Here is a 20,146-nt window from a genome sequence, read left to right on the forward strand (position 1 = left end):
GAGCTCACCTAGGGAGTGCCACAGGGCTCATGCCTAAGCCCCACGCTTTTGAACGTGTATGTGGCCCCCTTGGCAAACATTATAAGATCTTATGGGTTCACCCCGGTGTCATACGCTGATGACACCCAGCTTTTATTTCCTTTCCATACTCTCACACCCGCAATCCAAAAATCATTTGCGGACGGAATGAGAGCAGTGGCACACTGGATGGCACAGAACTGCCTCCAATGCAACGTGACCAAAACTGAGGTGATGTTGTTTGGGAGGGCAACTCTAATGTGGTCCCCAGACTGGTGGCCCTTAGAGTTAGGACCTGTCCCAAGTCAGAAACAAATAGTCAAAAATCTTGGTATACGGCTGGATCAAGCACTCCTACTTAAGGAACACACTACCCAAGTCACAGGTGCATGCTTCGTGTGGTTGGGCTGCTTCGGCGCGTTTTTCTATTTCTGCCAGACAACCACAGGAAAACGCTTGTTCAGACTTTAATAATAAGTAGGATGGACTACTGTAATGGCCTATAAATATCGGCCAATGAGGAACAACTGGAAAAATTACAAGTGGTCCAAAACACTGCAGCGAGGCTAGTTCTCAATGCCCCCCCCAGAACTCCCTCTCGTCCCCTTCTTCACCAACTCCACTGGTTACCGGTAAAGCAGCGTGTTAAATTTAAGATATGTTGTACCATACATAAATGCTTGTTTGGCACTGGACCCAGATACTTAAAGGAAAAATTTGTTCCATACACCCCTGGACGTACTTTACGTTCCAGTAGCCACCAATTGCTTCAGAAGAGCCAGACAGGGAGGTCGGGCCCTTTCTTACAAAGGCCCTGTCCTTTGGAACTCCCTACCCCCTGTGCTGAAACAAATTACCAGCCTTGAATCCTTCAGGAAAAACCTAAAAACCTATCTCTTTACCCTGCCTTAGGTAAAACTTCTCTTATAAAACAGCTAAAAACTCTGATAGAGACTAACCAGTAGAAGCACAAGCGCAGAGATATCCCTTCGGGAATTGAATCAGGCGCTATATAAGGAAATAAATAAATAAATAAATATGTGCAGGTAAACATGCCCGAATTAAGCTACGTAACCTGACACTACCTTACTCACAGGGGGGGGTTTAAAGTACCAGATTGTTTACTATATAGCTTATGTGCCCAAGCACAATATGCACATTACTGGTATCACACAATCCCCTATCTAACGCATGTTGCAATTGAAGAAGGAGATGCTGCGCCAATTCCACAAGACGCCATCTTAACGCACTGCAGACCCCGCTGCATAACAGAGACATAAACACCATAGACACAACAAACAATGTGTGACAAATAATCGGCCGCAAGGCGAATAAGTTGCCACTATATGCTCCCTCTTTGCCACTGCATTATCATCCAGAACTCTCGGTTACCCAGGAAAGAGTGGGAATGACACTGCTGCACTAAGTGGGCATAGATACAATGGGAGATTTATATAGTAATGGAGTTTTTAAGACAATTGCGGATCTACCATATATAAGTAATCAAACATTGCTGTTCAGATTTACCTATCATCGATTACAGGGTGGGATAAAAAAGCTATACCCATCCTACTCTACAGAACCAGCACAACTAGATACACTACAGATGCTTATTACCACTCCCAACGCTAAACACATGGTGTCTAAACTATACACTAAGTTGCAGGAAGAAATAGCGGATACAACCCGCGAGGCAATGGGGAGTTGAAATGAATGAACAACTGACGGAGGAGGAATGGTATATCACTTGTTCATTGACGGGTATGCTGACGCCTAACGGAAACTTAAGGATGTTACATTATAAGTATTTGCACCAAACCTATTACACCCTGGCAAGGCTATATAGATACGGGTTGCGAACTGAGTCTAGATGCCAAGTGGATAACGCAGATTTCTTGCATTTAGCATGGTCATTTGCTGCAGTGGCAATCTTTTGGGAAGAAGTGACTCGGATGTTGAGGGAAATGTTGGGCATTGATGTTACTTGTTCTGTGTGTACATGTTTATTAGGACTGGTGCTAAATGTACGAGCAACTAAGAGAACATTTTGTGTAATAGCACTGTTAATAGCCAAACGCCGAATATCACTATGCTGGGGTAGTAAAAAGACCCCAAAGGTTAAACAGTGGTTAACAGACCAGACATATTGCAAAGATACCTTGAAGATGTATGAAGAAGAGCTGCCCACAGGTTCGAAACCCAGAGATTACTGGAACTTCCTAGTTGCATACTTACAAACGCATCAAGTGGACTAAATATGTGTAATAGACATGTTATACTAGTACATTCCCAGAAGATAAGATGTGTACAGGACTGGATGTAGGATGGTGTTGTGCAAAGGTTTATATATTTCTTACAAGTTGGACATTGTATGTCTTTAAAATGCCAATAAAGAAAATTACAATAAAATCGCCTGTGTAAAAAAACGATTTCTTCCAACTTTTTACAGGAGATGCACCAGGGCTGAATCCAGGATCCAGCTCTGAGTAAGGAAAACCTATGCAAAGTAATTAATATTGCCTTTTACTTTAAATTCCCATTGAGCTCAATGTTATTATTGTGTTGACATTTGTGTTGCATATTGCAACAACTGTATCTATTGCAGTTAAAGTCTATTGCTATTTGAAAGTATTCAATTGCAACATCTCATTCTGAGAAAGTATTTATGATACCTACTTGTGGTTCTAAAATAAACAACAATATATTTTTAAATACAAAACAATTGGCCTAGAGTTCAGTTCTTGAGTGTGTGAGAACATTTGCTGACTAAGTGTGTACAAAAAGTGCTTTACACTGTCCTCTGATACTGCCTTACTGCTCGACCAAGCTACCACTTTAGAGAGTAAGGTTATATTTAACTTTAGCCTCTGCCATACCTCTGGAGACTGTGGACTCTGTGCACACTGAACCTTACTTGGTGCAGTATGTAGAGAGCCATTTTTTTACACTTTCTACATCCACTCTGGGCCCAGAAAATCTGAGTAACATCCAGCTCCTCCGTTAGTCAGACCACATCACACCCACTCCAAGTGCATACTTTAAGTTTGGTAGTTTAAACCATAAAGCATTAAGAACCATCCAAACGTTATACCTGAATGACACACTTAAACTCAGAGGTCACAGAAACATTAGGAACAATTTTGACAATTCCAGTATTCAAAGAGCAAAAGCATCCAAACAAGTTTTCCTGAATTGCCTCCACGCTTTGGAGCTTGATCCTGGATAGCATTACAGTGCACCAGAATGTTCTACGCTTCCATAAACAACTGAAAACCTACCTCTTTAAAATTTATCTACCTAACATTCTCATTTCCTCATTTTCATCCCTCTCATCAATGAGAATTATAGGTATTCTTCTCCTAGTTTTAAGTGCTCAGTTGCCCTAGTGGCTGGGTCAGCACTATGTAAATACTATGAAGATTGGATCAACTGAAAGAGAAGCAGAGACCTGCTGGAGCTTTAAGGAGGTTTGAAAGAGGCCCTCTTAAATTTTGAAAGCCAGGCCGAGGTGCTTGAGACCCGAAAGAGTATGGCTTATATTACAGTGCTGTGTTTACTACCTCTCCACTTGAGGTAGCACTTGTGTTAAGGATGGAACAGTTGATTGCTAAACACATCTGTCATGACCAACCGCCCCTTCAAGATAGTGCGCACTGGAGAAACGCCTATGCAGACTCCCAGCACTGCAAACAAAGCCACCACATAAAAGCACAAACGGCACTATTATTTGGCTCCTTGAAGACCCTAATATGAGCCACTCCATTGTCAGGAAGATGACACCTCTGAAAAATAATCTTCGAACAATGATGAAGCATGTCACCTAGGGGCAACCCTTGGTGAGTGAGGGAACTCAAGAAGAGAATTTTCTCTTCTTAGATTTGGAGAGTTATTTTGCACATATAGCGGAAGCCCTTCCCTTTGGTTAGGTTCTCTAATCTGTCATTTACAGATTTGTTAATAACTATACCCAAGGTCATAGACCAGTGTAATGAATTCCCCATGGACTCTGGCCGATTTCCCTAGAAAAAAGCTTGAAAATTCCGCCACCCTTGAAGCACTAAGAGATGCTGCCAGCCCGGAGCCACGCTCAGGCAACATTATGATTCAAGGAAATTCAGAAGCCCTCATATATATTAAGTGATGTCATCCGCACAGGGCACATTAAGCAACCTGTGGTCTGGCTCAAGAGGGCACATTAAGGAACCTGCGTTCTGGATCAAGAGGTGATGAGGAAGCGCCCCGTCAGTAACCCCCAGCGTACCATCTGGGCTCCAGGAGTGAGTGAACCATGGTGGGTACATGGCCCCGTTGGCGCTGACCCAACTCTTACAAACCCTGAATTTAGCCTTTTTTATTAACGTTTTTATTAGATTTCTAAAATTCTGCATTTCATTTCAAAACTAGATTAAAAGAACGAAGGACGGTTTCAGCAGTGATTGCATTCCATAGTTGTGAATAACTTGCACACAGTCAAAAAGTCTAATCAGTGCTTTAGTTGGTTGTACCAACCTTCGAGAAAAAGAGCATAGGTACTTCTTTAGCCCCTTTTTTATAACCCAGTGTGCACAATGACGCCTCCTGCCCAAAAATGAACTCCCTTAACTTTGTTAACAGACAGCATTAAAATGAATCAAGTCTTGTGCTACTGGTATTTCAGCTCATCTCTAACCAATATTCCACATCCTGCTACATTAAAACACCAACAGCTGTTGACATAAATCTAAACCTCCACCCCTATCATGTTTATAATGCAAAGCTGCCAAGTTACCGAGGTCCATGTGCTACTTCAGTCCAGGTTTTTTTTTCTTTGAATTTGGGGAATTGTAGTCCTGTTTTATAATGGAATAAATCGGACTACAAGTCCCAGAATTTTTTTTAAACGTGGACTAGAGCAGCACATCGGGAAAGACCTGGGAAACTGGCAGAGCCGATAATAGGTGGCCAAACTATTGCAATAACTAGCCACAAACATTCGCACACCACCATTAATCTTCCTGGATATTCAGTTTTGCTTCCCTTTGAGATAACTCTAGTTCATGCTCCCTTTCATCTGGCTACTCACCATTTGCATTTTAAAGGTAGAGCACGAATCGACAAACGTAAAGCAATACAGTGACGTCACGAAACTTGAGCCCCCCCCCCCCTTCCTCCCTACAAAGTACAAGGAGGGGGCCCACTCTCACCAGCCCACCAACTACCACTTTTGCAGAAGAGGCCCCCTCCGCACCACAGGGGTTTATCATACGCCACTAAAGCACTAGTTCATGAATAGGATCATTTTCTTACCTCTTTAAGTTGGGTCAACATTCCAAGAACAATCACGTCTCCAACTTTTGCTGTGCTGCCAAGTAGAGTCTCGACTGTTTTAAGCTGAAATAAATCAACAGATTGGGTGCTGCCATGAAGGTTCAATGCTCAACACTCCCATCTATGCTTACACGAACATAAAGAGCAAATACTTAAATAGTGACTAAACAGCATGATTATCTGAACGCAAAGGGAGAAACGAAACACCATAAAATTGTTTCCTTTACAAGGCTATTTTCATGACTACATTATGGGCTTAAGGCCCAAAAGTAAAGCATTCAAAAAGCCATCCATTGGAACTGCTGAACCCTTAAGGAGGCAATCCCATCATGAAATCAATGCAATAGGGGTGGACTGGGCTCTTGCACACTCATACTGCCAGTAGTGCAAAGCCGCCTATCACGCAAGGGTGGTGAGATGGCACGAGTACTTGATTGCGTTTTTTTCTAAGAGACAACCCAGTTTAACTAATCCTATGTATTTGGGGTGATTTTAACGTAGTTACTGACTACAGATTCAATAATGTAATGCAAAGGGTATGCAGTTCCTAAAATGGGGAAAACAGGTAAGATGTTGGAGTAGGAGCTTAGAAACCCGACCGGGGGAGCGGTTTGCTAAGAAGCGAGGAATTCACACACCCAGGTGGGTGTCATGCTTTATCCAATGGGAGCTCCTCATTGGGCTGGTTCTGCAATGCTTAACGGGCCCCTCGAGGGGACTCTTTCTCAGGGGTCATTTTAGCATAAAATGTCAATGTGAGGCGTGGTTGCAGGTGCACTAGGTGTAGATTGGAGTGGATTAAATTAAAAATAGCAAAGAGATACCCTAATGTGTTTTAATAGGTGGGTTCTCTTGTTATGGGTAAAAACAATGAGTGGCCGAATGTGGAGGTAATGATCCAATGCAGCTCATATGATAATGTGTGTAATGGTCGGCATGTGCCTTGCTATAAATGTCATTATTGATCAGCGCAATTCCTCAGGACCGAAAACCTAATCTACTGATGATTGGGGAAGAAAAACAGATTCAATATGAAATAGCACAGTGACTAAATTACTTGAGAAGGGGTCACTGCGATGGATAGAACCAGGAAGGCACTGAAACATTACTCATTGTTCACATGAAGGATGTAATGAGGAAAAGAAATCGAAATACAGAACAAAAAATGTCTTCCTTACTAGATACAAATCGCACTCCAAAATGGACGTGCACTATCTCGTTCAATATCTTAGAGCGGTGAAACAAAACATGTTTTTTTTTGGCATTTGTCATAATCACAGTAAGTCAGATGCAGTCATTAACAATTTTTCACTTACCCCACATATTGGAAACAATACAATTACAATTTAACCAGAGTCCTTTCTCCCTATGCGGGCTCGTCAATCACGGCATTTATCTAAAGATAACAACTTACATAGCATTCAGCGTGCTTCGAATCATTATGAGTTGCTATACATTGCAAGAATTTCCCTCTACTACGAAAACCTTCTTCAAACCGCTTGTACCTATGCACGGTCTATTGTCTGACATATCTCAAATAGGAGATCTCCTTTATCATGCCTCCTAATGGTAACTATTAATGAACTCATGCAGGGTGGTGTGTTGTGTCCCAGGATCCAAGAAATGCCCTTTCCCGACATGTGTCGTAGTGGCCAGTAAGGGGGGGGGGGGGGGATGATACGCTCAGCTAGATGCCTTCTCACCCTCTCTACAGATCCTGACACTTCTAAAGAAACCACTCAGGTATACCCACTTCCTATGTATACCATCTTGGTCCCAGCCCATCGATGCTATCTCTCTGAGAGCCTCCCTTCTATTGCTTGTTATTATCTTTAGTGTGTATCCTCTCTCTGTCCAGGTTCTTGGGCTGTAAATGATCTTCAGGTTCCTGTTAGATAGAGAGGTGCACTTCAGACAAATGCAGGGAGCTTTGTCAAACCCTTATTGCTTTATAGTCCAAATATCAATTTGCTAGAACAAATCTAGTCTGTGAATAGACTTGTACTGAAGCCAAAGCGGTTTGAGCAATATTAATAAGGAAAAACATGACTTTTTGAACATCATAATTTAGAATCAGCAAATAGATTGGTCTTGTGAGATGCAATGAACTGGCTTATTAAAGAGGAGACATTACCCCATACTCAACAAAGAGACAGAAAAAGGGAGTGCCTCCAAGATTAATCATTCAAGTTAGACCATAGGTGGTGAACTGCACCAAGAGAACCAAAGGAATCGCGCTTAGTATTATAGAGGTCTTCAATAACACGTTGACAGGCACCACAGAAAGGGACAAAGGGCGTAAAAGCTCATCTGACACAACTAAGAAAGCAATGTTCCCTCAGTGGCCACAATGTTTCAATGCTGGTATAAATCCCATTCTTAATATAATGCAGGTGACAGATACAACAGTCTTCTTTATTTTCTTCAAAAGATATAAAGCTTTTTATTTTCAATTTATCATTGCTTTTATATTTTTATATTTTTTCGTAATATTTGATTCATGAGGAACATTTTATCACATATATATTTCATAAATAATTTCATGGTTCATACAATAGAAAGAACACAATATAAAGAAAATATGGCAATAGCTATATACACAAAAACTATTTACCCAAATATTTGTACCCCTGGTAGCACACAATCAATCACAACATACCAACACAATCATACCCTCACTGCATTCAAAACCACAGCATCTGAAAAAAGGAAACTCCTTTTTCTACATTGGGGGAGCCACAGTGGAATCTCCTTGATATACTATTACACATGGTTCATTCTTGTGACATCGTCCTCCATGGACTAAGACTAACAAACTGTTTTTAATCGTCCCTTGGATATCTGGGTTTGATTGTCTGGAAGAAGTCCTGAGGAAGGTGGCCTTGTGCCGCCGAAACGCGCGTCGACCAAGTGCGGGGTCTCATACTGTGTTCTGAGACCTACTAATTGGCGGGGTGGTTCTGCTAATTAAGATTCAGTTTCCTTTTTAGGTCTCGCCTCTCAATGCGCATGCGCATTGAGCAGAGCGAGACTAAAGCGACTTAAACAGACTTTACCCAACTAGTATCCCAACTGGCGATTTGGTGCTGTGCCCGTGCGCTTTTAAGTCAATGCGCAAGCGCATTGACCTAAAATGCGCGTGCACATCATCAAATCGCCATCTGTTCCCCAGCAGCACTCCTCCCACACCTTTGAAGTGAAGCTTAGCTTCACTTCAAAGGCCCCTGCTGCTTCACACCCTCATCGCCGCTCTCCCCGCTCGGTTCCCTCCCCTGCCCGCCGTGTCGCATTTCTCCTCCCCCCTCCCCTTGTCTGCCTTCCCTCCGTCTTGTTTTTTTTTTACCCGCTCCGCCCCCTCCCCTGCCCGCCGTGTCGCATTTCTCCTCCCCCTCCCCTGCAAACACTAGCCGTTCTCGTATACAGCTGTAGATTGTTCACATTCAGATACAGTCACCTCAAACTGTCTTATCTTTTAGAAAAGGACAAATCGCATTTCCCGTTGCATATTCCGGCTTCACGTGAAAGTAGTAAAACTAAACCCGACATACGGCCCTGTCGCACCCCAAATCGTAGGTTAAATTCGCACTTCTTTGCGCTGAATGTACCCTCGGGCACACATCTACAACCGCTTCGCTGCGGAATTCGATCGGGGTCCAGCCTGGACGGTCTGTTTCAAAGTTATATTTTTGTTCTTGTTTTGTTGTTTAGTCTGATTCAAAACGTCCACACCTCCCACGCATCCCCGCAACTGCAGACTGCCTCCAAACATACACACACCCTCTCTAAAAAGCACGAATTAAAAACAAATCTCCTCTTTCCCTTGATGCCCTAGTTTTACAGAGGACACCCTCCCTTCACACTGAGTGAGCTGCGGTCATGTTTATGCAGTCACTAAAGTAGCGCCGGGGCGCACGTCTGAAAATCTTAAGCACTCAACTGAGGTCAGATTTAGTAGCAACAGAATGGAGGCTTGTGGCACTTTTAATCGAATCTTTTTTGTAACAATGTAACTTCATTGCCACACGGGCGCTCAGAAATGATGTGGGGCCGCTTCTGGGCAAGCTAGCCCCCTCCCAGCCCCGAGGCAAGTGCGTCGACTGGCGAAAGTAGAGCTGGTGCATCCAGTGATACATACACGTCTCCCCTATAGTGTAGGCGCTACTAGAAATATTCTTGTTCCACTGCATCCACTCACAGCCATTTTAGTCGCCTGAATGTGGTTGTATGCCACAGGGGCAGGATCTGGGCGAAGGCAGACCACACCAGGCTTGGGGTGAAAGAACTCATCTATTTGGGTCAAATTCCAGTTGCCACATATTTGAATCTGGTGTTTATTACAACTAAGTAGTGTATTTAACAAAGTAAATGGAGAACGTACAGCTCTACCCACTCTACCTTGCGTTCTTGGTGAGAGGACACCCCCTCTTCGACCGTAGAGAATACTTTTTAATTTATAGGTTCTCCGAGTAGTTTGACGCGTGTTTCTCTCCACTTCCCCACAATGGAATTTCCCTTCCCTGCCCTTCTTGGCAGGCATTCGCGGCCACACGGAGAGGTAGGTGGTCTGCTCCATCTAAATGTCAGGTGTGGGGCCAGAAGAGGCAGGTGTCTCCACACTGCGTGATCCTGGGCAATGAGCTTCATTTCCCGTGGCCTATGTTACAAAAACATGCAGCGCTCAGAAATGGCGTGCATCTGATGTGAGGCGCTGTACTTTAACAAGTACAGAGGCGGGAACTTTGTCTTATTTCCTTTAGCTCATTATGGTAGTTGTTTCGTACTTCAGCCCGGATGTCACTTGGACGTGTCGTGCAGCAAGTGCACGCGCCTGGCGGAGGTTAGCCCGAGACATGGCACTAGTGCGTACAAATTATGCAGGGACTTGAGGCTCAGCGCCCAAGCCGCCGGAACCGCAGGCATAGCGCCCAAGAACAAACTCAGGCCGCTGCTGCTGTTACGGAAACATGAGTCTACAAACGAGACATCTGCTGTGTCTCATTTCTCCTCCCCCCTCCCCTTCTCTGCCTTCCCTCCATCTTGTTTTTTTTTTTTACCCGCTCCGCCCCCTCCTCTGCCCGCCGTGTCGCATTTCTCCTCCCCCCTCCCCTTCTCTGTCTTCCCTCCGTCTTTTTACATAGTTATTCAATCATGCATCAAAGCTGATTTTTACAAAAAAATAACTGAACACGCATGTGCTCTTGGAATGTCTGTTCTCTTTCAAATCCCATCTTTTAAGTAAAATTATGCTCCCTGTGATGTTTTAATTTAATGAAGGTGAATATTTTTATGTCATTAATTTGTTGAACTCATTCAGAATTGGCGTGACCACGATGTCCTCGATCCGATACAATTACTTGCGTGTCTCCTTCTATTGTGACCGGGGTGGCTCTAATAAAATCACCCGTCTGTCTGACCACAGTAACTAGATCAGTGCTGGCCAGGACACAATAGGGGAATCGCTCTCTTCATCTACGCCCCTTAAACACGAGCAGGGTCACTGAGCGTAGCTGGTGGATGCTGGGGCGGCCCCTCTGAACGAATATTCTTGATTACAAGGCTCTTCCTGGCTCAGCTACTTGGTCGGATATCTGCATTCAAGACAAGTGATGTGCAGTTTTTCTTGTAGCTTTTAATTCACACTCAGTTCCGTTTACAGTGCCATATTTTTTTATCAGGATTTTGTTTTCTTAAGAAGATGAACAGGAAAATGATGTGCTGATGGGCAAAAAAAAAAATTGGCATTCATATACTGTGCATGTGCATTCTTTTGGAATAACAAGATTAAACTTACAAATTCTGCCAAGTACATCTGGACTAGTTCATTTTAGAGCGTGGTTTGTTGTTGTGTACGCAAATCGTCTTTTAGCAGTCTTTTATTTAAGTATTAATTAATAAAAAACATTAAAAGACATTGTTATTTGTAATATCAATACATGTAAGTCACGTAAATACAACACATTGCATTACAAAGGCTATCGGTGTCACATTTGCGAAAGTTATAACTATTGGCATTGTAAATGACAAAGCTATTAATTTAGATATTTTCAAAACCAACACAAATAAAAAAATTGTCATTTACAAGACAAATAGCACAAACTTTCCTAATGCGAGACCTATTGCATTTCCAATGCTTGTTTCAGATGCTGTGGTTTTGAATGCAGTGAGGGTATGATTGTGTTGGTATGTTGTAATTGATTGTGTGCTATCGGGGTACAAATATTTGGGTACATTGTTTTTGTGTATATAGCTATTGCCATATTTTCTTTATATTGTGTTCTTTCTATTGTATGAACCATGAAATTATTTATGAAATATATATGTGATAAAATGTTCCTCATGAATTAAATATTACGAAAAAATATAAAAATATAAAAGCAATGATAAATTGAAAATAAAAAGCTTTATATCTTTTTGAAGAAAATAAAGAAGACTGTTGTGTATCTGTCACCTGCATTATATTAAGAATGGGATTTATACCAGCATTGAAACATTGTGGCCACTGAGGGAACATTGCTTTCTTAGTTGTGTCTTTTTCTTTCCCCTCTGTTCCCTGGCCGTACTTAACTTTGAGGGGGTGCCATCATACTTGCTATTTGTAAAAGCTCATCTGTCCATAAATGCTCATCTGGTTGGGATGAGATGAAGAGGTAGGTATATTTGTGTGGATGGAAAGGAGCTCCCATAGACCATTCACGGCAACCAACAAGCAGGAGATCAACTGACGGCAGCCAGGTGAACCTCCATTTACAGTTGCAGGTGTGTGAGCAAATTACCCAGTACATTACCAATAGCATCCTCATACAGCATGTGCGTAATACATATGTGTTACATTACTGATGTACGCACTTGACAACTTCAGACATTGTCACAGCAGCGTCCAATTTGTGACGTCACTAAAGTGCATACTCCCTTCCTGAAGACGCACAGGCCATTTTACTTCCAAAACAACACCTCACACCCACTAACCTCTAGGACAGACTGTGGTGTTGACAGCTACCTTTACGAAATCCTTGAACCCAATGTAGAGTTAAATAAATGCCAGAAGGGTGTGCAATATAGCAGCAATTGTTAATCCTAGGCGATCTCTATACAAGTTCAAGCCAAAATGTAACTCACCACCAACATTTGGTGAGATGAAGAGGCTGAAGTCAGCACCAAATGCTACAGGTAGTTTTTTTTGTTGAAGTATAGAAGCTCCTGGAGACTGATTATACCAAGCGAGCAAATCATCAACAGTCCACAACCAGTTGGAAACTCTATATAGAGCCACAGGTGAGTGAGCATAACACCAACAACAGTCAACCAACAGCATTCTCAAACGGCATGGAAATACCCCAATGAGAACAAACTTCTGTGTATACACTCAAACTATAAAACGTACCATACCACACATGATCTACAATGGGGGCAGCTGTGAGTCGACTTAGTGTAGTCAACCAAGCAGGATGGACGGATACAAAATCATGTTACTTAATGGGTGTCTGTTATAATCTACTGTTTGCCTTTCCCCTTATTTATGTATCTCTTTCCTACTGCTCAGCCAGAATGAGTGTTGGAGATGTCTGGAATGTTGGATGATTGATGATGTCGTGGGACGCATGGTTGCCTGGTGAGGTTGGGAATGTCAGTTGGAGTGAGCAGGCTGAGTAGCGGGGAGGCTGCTCCTGGTGGGGCATCACCTGGACTACACATCTACCAGTAACTTATCTGAAGCAGTATCTATGAATACACCTTCAACGTACTTATACATGATTTGGCTACAGGAGTATCTTTTATTTACAACATTGTCCAGTCAGCTCTGAAGAGCCCGGAACCCTAACAGCCTCTCTGAATCTTGCAGAAGCAATAAAAGTGGCTGGGCATAGCACAATTCTGTTTCTCCAAAGTAAATATGTACCCAAAGTGTATATCAATGCAACCAAACGTTATGAACTCTAGCTACAAATGACTGACAGTAATGACGTGTGTAAATGAGGTGCTTAAATCTTAGATACTAGAAGGATTAACCATGAAGGGCATTTTCCAAGAATTAAATGCTTCAGGAACGGCATTCCCTGTATTCAGGAACCAGCGTGAGAAACACCACCATGCAGGAAAAATCTCTCTTAAGGGAAACAAAATGCCAGGGTGAGAACTGGCAGTATGTACTGTGCAGGAAACTGTTTTACCAGTAAGGCCACGTTCAGTATTCAACACTGAATATGCTAGATTCCGCTAGCATGAATATACTGAAATGCACAAAGAAAAGAGGACTACAATGGCGAAGGGCAGAGGGGCATAAATCCGGCCCTGCATTAGTCTGTTTTGAAAAAAGAGATCTTATAGCATGTTGTGATCTCTTTCCATTCTGAGTAGGCCATCCAATCATCCTAGAAGGAAATAAATGTGAGGCTAATGCTTGCATGTAGAGGTTGTTTCAGCTCAAATGAACCCTTTAGAAGTAGGAGTACGTAATTTGTTTCCTTACTTGGAATTTACTTCTGCTTTCATCGGGATGAGCACCAATTACAGGAGGAGTAAATAGTTCATGCCGGTGTGTTCGCTAAAACAAAAACAAGGTTAAATGTTTATGAGCAAACGCTTTGATCATTCTCACAATGTCTAGACTCAAAACACTGAAATATAGTACTTCATTCCCCATTTCAATTCTAGCCATTAGCATTAATGTGATACATGAAATTAGAATATCCACACAGACTAGAGAGATGTTTCAATGTCACAAAATAAAATATTGTTTTGACAAAACAAAGGTTTTACATTTTTTAGAGCATATATTACCAAGTCATATATATACTGTTCATGCTTCCATCGAATAATTTCTCTTCATTATGATGTAGACCCTGTTAACAAAGCTGCAAAGATAGTGAACCAGTGCGAAAAAATGGCTAATTAGCCAAGGACTTCCATATACCACAGAAAGCGAAATGTAATGAAACATTAATTAGGAATTCTGATGAGCTCCAGCGTACTGTCACTAAACCGACCATGCAGCTGGCTATACAGACTCACAGCTAGAGCGTACATAACAAAGAAAAAAGAAAACACAAGATGTCTTCACATGTAGCCTGGTTCTACAGTAATTCCAAGCCCTTCTCACTTTACCCTTCAGTTCGACTATCAATTTCCCTTGCATAACGAGCAAAAGACATGCTCAGTTTGGTTGTTTGACAATAAAGGCTGATTGAGAGCAATTTCTTTAACACTACTGGTCCTTAACGTCTACATCTTGCTCTATCATGAAATTTATTCGCAGCTGTGTCCTCAGCCCATACAAGGGCAAGGGTTTGTCTACACCATATTGGGGAACACATAGACCCCCTAATGTCCAAATTATCTCTATACTGCTGCAGAACACACATCTCTGCAGGTCTGTAGTGCTAGAGGCACTCTTTGTCGACTGACACCCAGTGATGACTTTTGACTACCATTATTTTAATTGACTTTGGTGTTTTACGTTACCCTAGCCTGAATGTACAACGTCCTGAGTTGGGAGCTCACTTACAGAGTAGACGTACTGCTGTAAGACAAACGGACCCGGAGTCTCGGTCGAGAGTCCAAGCCAGCTGTGAACGAACAACCCCCCCCCCCGCATAAATTGGCAAAGAACGATCGGGTGAGGTGATTTGTTTCTGACTAGTGCCATTGTGATGTGTGGTCCAAGTGGATGTGATCATTTGAGGTGTTTGTGTTTTGATTATTGCCATTGTGATGCGTGGTCAGTGGCACTGATCATTTGAGGTGTTTTCTTTCTCTTTGTGATGTGTGAATGAGTGAGGTATTCATCCAAAGTAATAATTTGATGTATCTAGTATTATTCATGCATTTAACCGTTGCATTTACCAAGTGTGCCATTATTGCGTGCATATAAATAGATATAAATATAGCACTATATATATTTCAAAGTTGTTCATTTTGGCATCTGGGAAAGCCTTTCTGTTACAGAGCATTGTGTAAAATAAAACCTCAAGCCTTATTTTGTAAAATAAAACCTCTTTTCTAGGTGGTGTTGAGTTTTACGATTTGCTTTGCAATGTTTGAGCCACCGTGTGGGAGATTCAGTATTATCTGAAAGGAGAAGCAAGACAAGGTCCAATGTTCAACTACATCATTTTTCACAGCCTCAAATTTCCTCTTCAACAACCTCCACTATCCAATCCTGCTTTTGTTGATCTCTTCGAAGATTTCAACTCAAATGTCATTTTAGAACATCCTTGCATCTGTCAATAATGGGACTGCACTACCTGATGTAAGAAGCCTACACTGACATAAATGAATTCTATCTACCCAGCCTAAAATCAATAAACCTTCTACAAATTGTCTCCTGCTCTACCACCACAAATAGGCATACAATTGATTCAATTTGTAGCTACACATCTTCATCAGTTCAGGCCAAAAGTGACCAGGTCTGATTTTGTTTCCACATAGATTTCCCAGCTAATTCTCAGGTTGTAATTCCTACATCTAAACTATAAAAAAGCTGTACGTCACAATGTACACGTTCAACTAACCACCTCCTTACTTAAATAACGGATTATCTCAGTTCAACAATTCCATCATTGAATGACCTATGCCCTTGACTTCATTATTTTTAAGAAAAACACCATTAACTCCCATGCACGCGGGAAGAAAGGATGGATGCTACCATGTTGAACACCCAAATCTAACAAACTATCTCTGGAAAGGCAATGGAAAAAGTCAAAGAACACTAACGCCAAACTTAAATTATGAAATCACACCTGACTCTCTAAAAACGTAGAAAAGCAAGAAGGCTTTACAACACATAACACGCTATTGAAGCTGCTTCACAAGACTATCACCAAACCTGGTATGCTCAACCTCCAAAATCATTCTCTTACACAAACCTTGAAGGCTATCTTGGAGCAAAAAACAGGAGGACTTGCAGCTCAACTCAAACGTCTTCTTGACATCTTTATACATTCTATGCGCTTGCAACTCTATATATGGGGGATTTCACCTGCCTCACCAGAGCCTATCGCAAAACAATTATCACTGGCATCCCACTTCCAGCACACATATTTCAAGACATTCTCATTAACAGCTTAGCTGCAATCTCAACCAGTGCTATAATATACACACACTGGAATTTGGCCTGTTTCCAAATATAACTCGAAATTGTCTATATCAAACAGATTCTACAATTTAAAAAAACGAGTACTATCCCATTATTATCAACTACTAATTAATTTGCAATGGAGAAGAAACTTGGGGGACAACAGTGACCACCACCAACAAAGTCCAGGCCTTTTATCATCAACACTTGTCTGAGGAAAGTCCTTCAAATCCACTGGCCAAGCACCATCAGTAACAACTACCTTTGGCAGCAGACTTTCCAATTCCCTGCTCATGAAAAAATCATTAAAGACCCTGGATAAGTCACATCATCTTCAAGCCTGAACTATGCACCGCCAGGCAAGCCCCAACCTGGAACGCTCAAGGGAGAGGAAAAGAGGAAGGCCAAGAAACACTTGGCCCCAAGAAGGACTGCAAGGAGATGGATTACATCTGGAGTCAGATTGGAAGAAAAGCCCAGGACAGAGACAGCTGCAGAGTCCTGGCTGATGGCCTATCCCCAGGAGGAGTAGTAGGCATAAGTAAGTAACCAATTTGTAATGGGCTTCCCCTAGGAAAAACGATAGAGCTGCATAAATACAATTACCAGCCTTCGTACAAAAAAACAACCTTACCTCTCACATGCAAACTTAATTACACCCTGGTTAGAGCATCATATGGGAAGACATCAAGATTAATATGGACTCAAATGAGTAGCAGAACATAACATGTATCTGTTTACATCTAGATTTTTATATTTATCTACTTATTCATTGAAAACCCCAAAGTAGATTACAGGGACGTTATAGTTAGGCTCAGATTTCACTCATACAAAACTAGTGAAATTCAGCAGTTATAGTTAGCTGAGCTAACTAAAACATTCGCCCCCGCAATTCACTGCTTATGACCTCACATATTACATCCCTCAGAACATTGCCAGCGAAATGACTCATGATATCACTGATTACATCATTGAGCGATTGTGAGTGTTTTCTAATTTACTTTTCTAATGTATTTTTGGATTTACTGAGAATGTCAGACTTCATTCTCATATTGCTGAGAAAGGTAGTGTGAATTTACTAAAAATATGCTCTCATTTCAGCTTCTGGAGCACCTTCCATAACCTCTATGTAAAAATCATAAAAAACTGTTTTCTCTCAAACATGACTGATGAAATCCCAGCAGAAGTCTTTTCACAGGGTAAATCACCTTAGAACACACCACAATTTCTAAAATGATGGTTCCCTCAACAGATGATTTATGATGTAACTAAAATCTGTTATCACCTTTTATAAGTTATCATTTTTGTGACCCTCAAAACATGCCATTCACTACAATGCATTTCAATGAGATGCTATCATGTATATTGGTCCTAAGATGGCTGCCAGCACTTCCTAGATGAGGTCTCGGCAGCCAATCAGATCCCACCATGAAATCTGTACTTATACTCCAGCCAGGTACACAAATTTGAATTTCCTTTCATATCTCAAAAACTACTAAACGGATTTACACCAAATAACAACAAGCATTGGCATAGCCAATAGGTCTCGCTTGTGGGACCTTAGAAGTATTTAGTTATGCAGCACAATATCCTTGGTGCAACAACATCAACTGTTGCTTAGCTAAACACTTATAAGGTCCAAAAGGCGAGACCCACTGCACACATTCAAGATTTTGCGGCCACATCTGAAGCTGTTTAAGAGAGGCAAGCAATAGTGATAAAGTGCAGAGTACAGAGGTGTGAAAACCGAGTCTTTTCGAATTCCAGCACGAGTGTCTGGTGTGGCGGAGCGGCCTTGGACAAAAAGCTAACACTGTGTCTATTATATAAAGCAACACTGTGGCTGGACTACCAAACCAAAGAAAAGTTTCAGAAAGAATTGTGAAAGTTAGTAGTGTGTAATTTTTGTTGACATATTGAGCCTACATGAGGCATCAGAGCAAGGAGTGAGGAAGATGTAATCACCAACTAACATTCAAAGCAAGACCGGCAGAGTAGTGTGTGAACCTGTCTCCGACACAACACAAACCAGGCTGCTCCTGTGCGGCTCATCATCACCAAACATCACTACAAGCAGCTACTGAGCCCATGTGAGACTCAACTGAGAAAAGATACATGTTCGGAAGCGCTATATAAATGCGATTATAACCTGCAGACGGATGCATAGTACACCTTTCATGCAAGAACAAAAGCCTTGCTGCACACAGTGTCACCAGAAACCAACATGCACAAGCATTTCTGGATCTCAGTGCATGCACTTGAAAACCTAACGGAGGCCAAAATTGATTTTAAAGTCATCCGAATATCTGTGGACTTTTGACTCCGCTAAATTCACACTGGGAGCCATCTGCAAATCCCACTTAGAGCACACACAAATGCACTGGGGTCCACGATTCAAGGTTACATGTTTATGTAGGCCACGTCCTCAAAATTCCATGTCAATGTGACACAGGGCAGCTGTTGTTCGCGAGTCCATGGAGAACAAATATGGAAATGCTAGTGTCGGTATGACGTTTACCCACATACTGGACCCCGGACCAACAGAAGTACCAAACGTCCACCATTGGGGTATTTCTTGGACTGACATCCATTGCAGCGAATGGGTGACCAGCAAGAATAAGACTGCCTCTGCATCGCCAAATGCTCTCTACAGCACGCGCCTCCTGTGAATAGGCCAGAGGGGAATAACAGGGTTCACTACTGAACCACACCCCCAATGGAACACACTGGAAAACCCTTCCGTTTTTTTTTCCTACAGGAGGGAGGGCACATTTCCTGTACCTAACCGGAACTGTACTCCCTAGCACGGGCCCCTGCACAAGCAGAAAGTACAACACGCAGCAACACAAATGTGTATTTTATTTAGGCAAGATAAATACTGTGTGAAGTAATTATTTGCTCAGATGGCTGTTAATGCTGAAAGTAAACCAACAATAATCATTTTAAAACCAGTCAGTACTTGAGGCCTACAGTATGGGCAGCGCATTCACTGATAAGCAATGGAATGTGGGGGCGGGCCACCGGAAGAGAATACCATAATATCATGTTGGCCCAAGTAAGGAGAGGTGTGAAAAAAAAACGCCTCCAGCTGTGCCTCGGTTTTTAGTGAGGTCGACTTTGTGTGGGCAGCGCACACTGACATCACCCAAGGGCCACTGCAAGTAAGAGATCTGAGGTCTTCTTTGGCGGCCATCTTGAGAGAAGGCCAAGAATAATACAAATGGGGTTTGCATCACAAAGCACCTATCTACCTCAGCGAGTCTGAGTTCTAACGAGATTGAAAGAAAAAGTGCCCAAACACACCCACATATTAAAGGGCCCTTCCAAGCTATCACTAAGTCTACCAGATCCCACATTCATAAACTCAAGATAAAACCTCCTCCCACACTGGGATTTGAAACTAGTGGTTTAAATCATGGAAATTTCTCTGTGCAAGACAACGGCTCATCCTTCCTCAGTGGCTTCAAAAAAAGCACACATCCCCATTAATATGTGTTAATACTGCTGCTTCTCTTTCAACGTACAGAACAGGGGTGCACACTACATCCAACCTCATAACTTCACTACTACCACAACAAGCACAAGCGCGCCCGGCTGCAGGGGGAGGGGAGAGAGGAGGGGGCCTGCGCCATTCACTTGCAGGAGCGAGCGGCTGGCGCCGCGATAATTGATAATATATGGCGCCGCGGGCTCCAGCAAGTGAATCGCCACACTTGCACACGTTGCCATTGAAGACAATGGAAAGCGTGC

At 42.3% G+C, this 20,146-nt stretch overlaps 1 protein-coding gene across 1 annotated transcript in view; it reads right to left on the reverse strand.

Annotated features, from left to right (window-relative positions):
* Positions 1-20,146, reverse strand: part of POLE2 (DNA polymerase epsilon 2, accessory subunit) — a 404,236-nt gene that overhangs the window by 233,413 nt on the left and 150,677 nt on the right. Inside the window, exons 6-7 of the mRNA XM_086936593.1 lie at positions 13,793-13,867; positions 5,305-5,388 (exon numbers count right to left, since the gene is read on the reverse strand). Of these exons, the coding sequence (XP_086792719.1) occupies positions 5,305-5,388; positions 13,793-13,867 (159 nt within the window). The remainder of the gene's footprint in view (positions 1-5,304; positions 5,389-13,792; positions 13,868-20,146) is intronic.

Source organism: Lissotriton vulgaris, chromosome 9 (genome assembly GCF_964263255.1).
Source record: "Lissotriton vulgaris chromosome 9, aLisVul1.2, whole genome shotgun sequence".
NCBI classification, from domain to species: Eukaryota; Metazoa; Chordata; class Amphibia; order Caudata; family Salamandridae; genus Lissotriton; species Lissotriton vulgaris.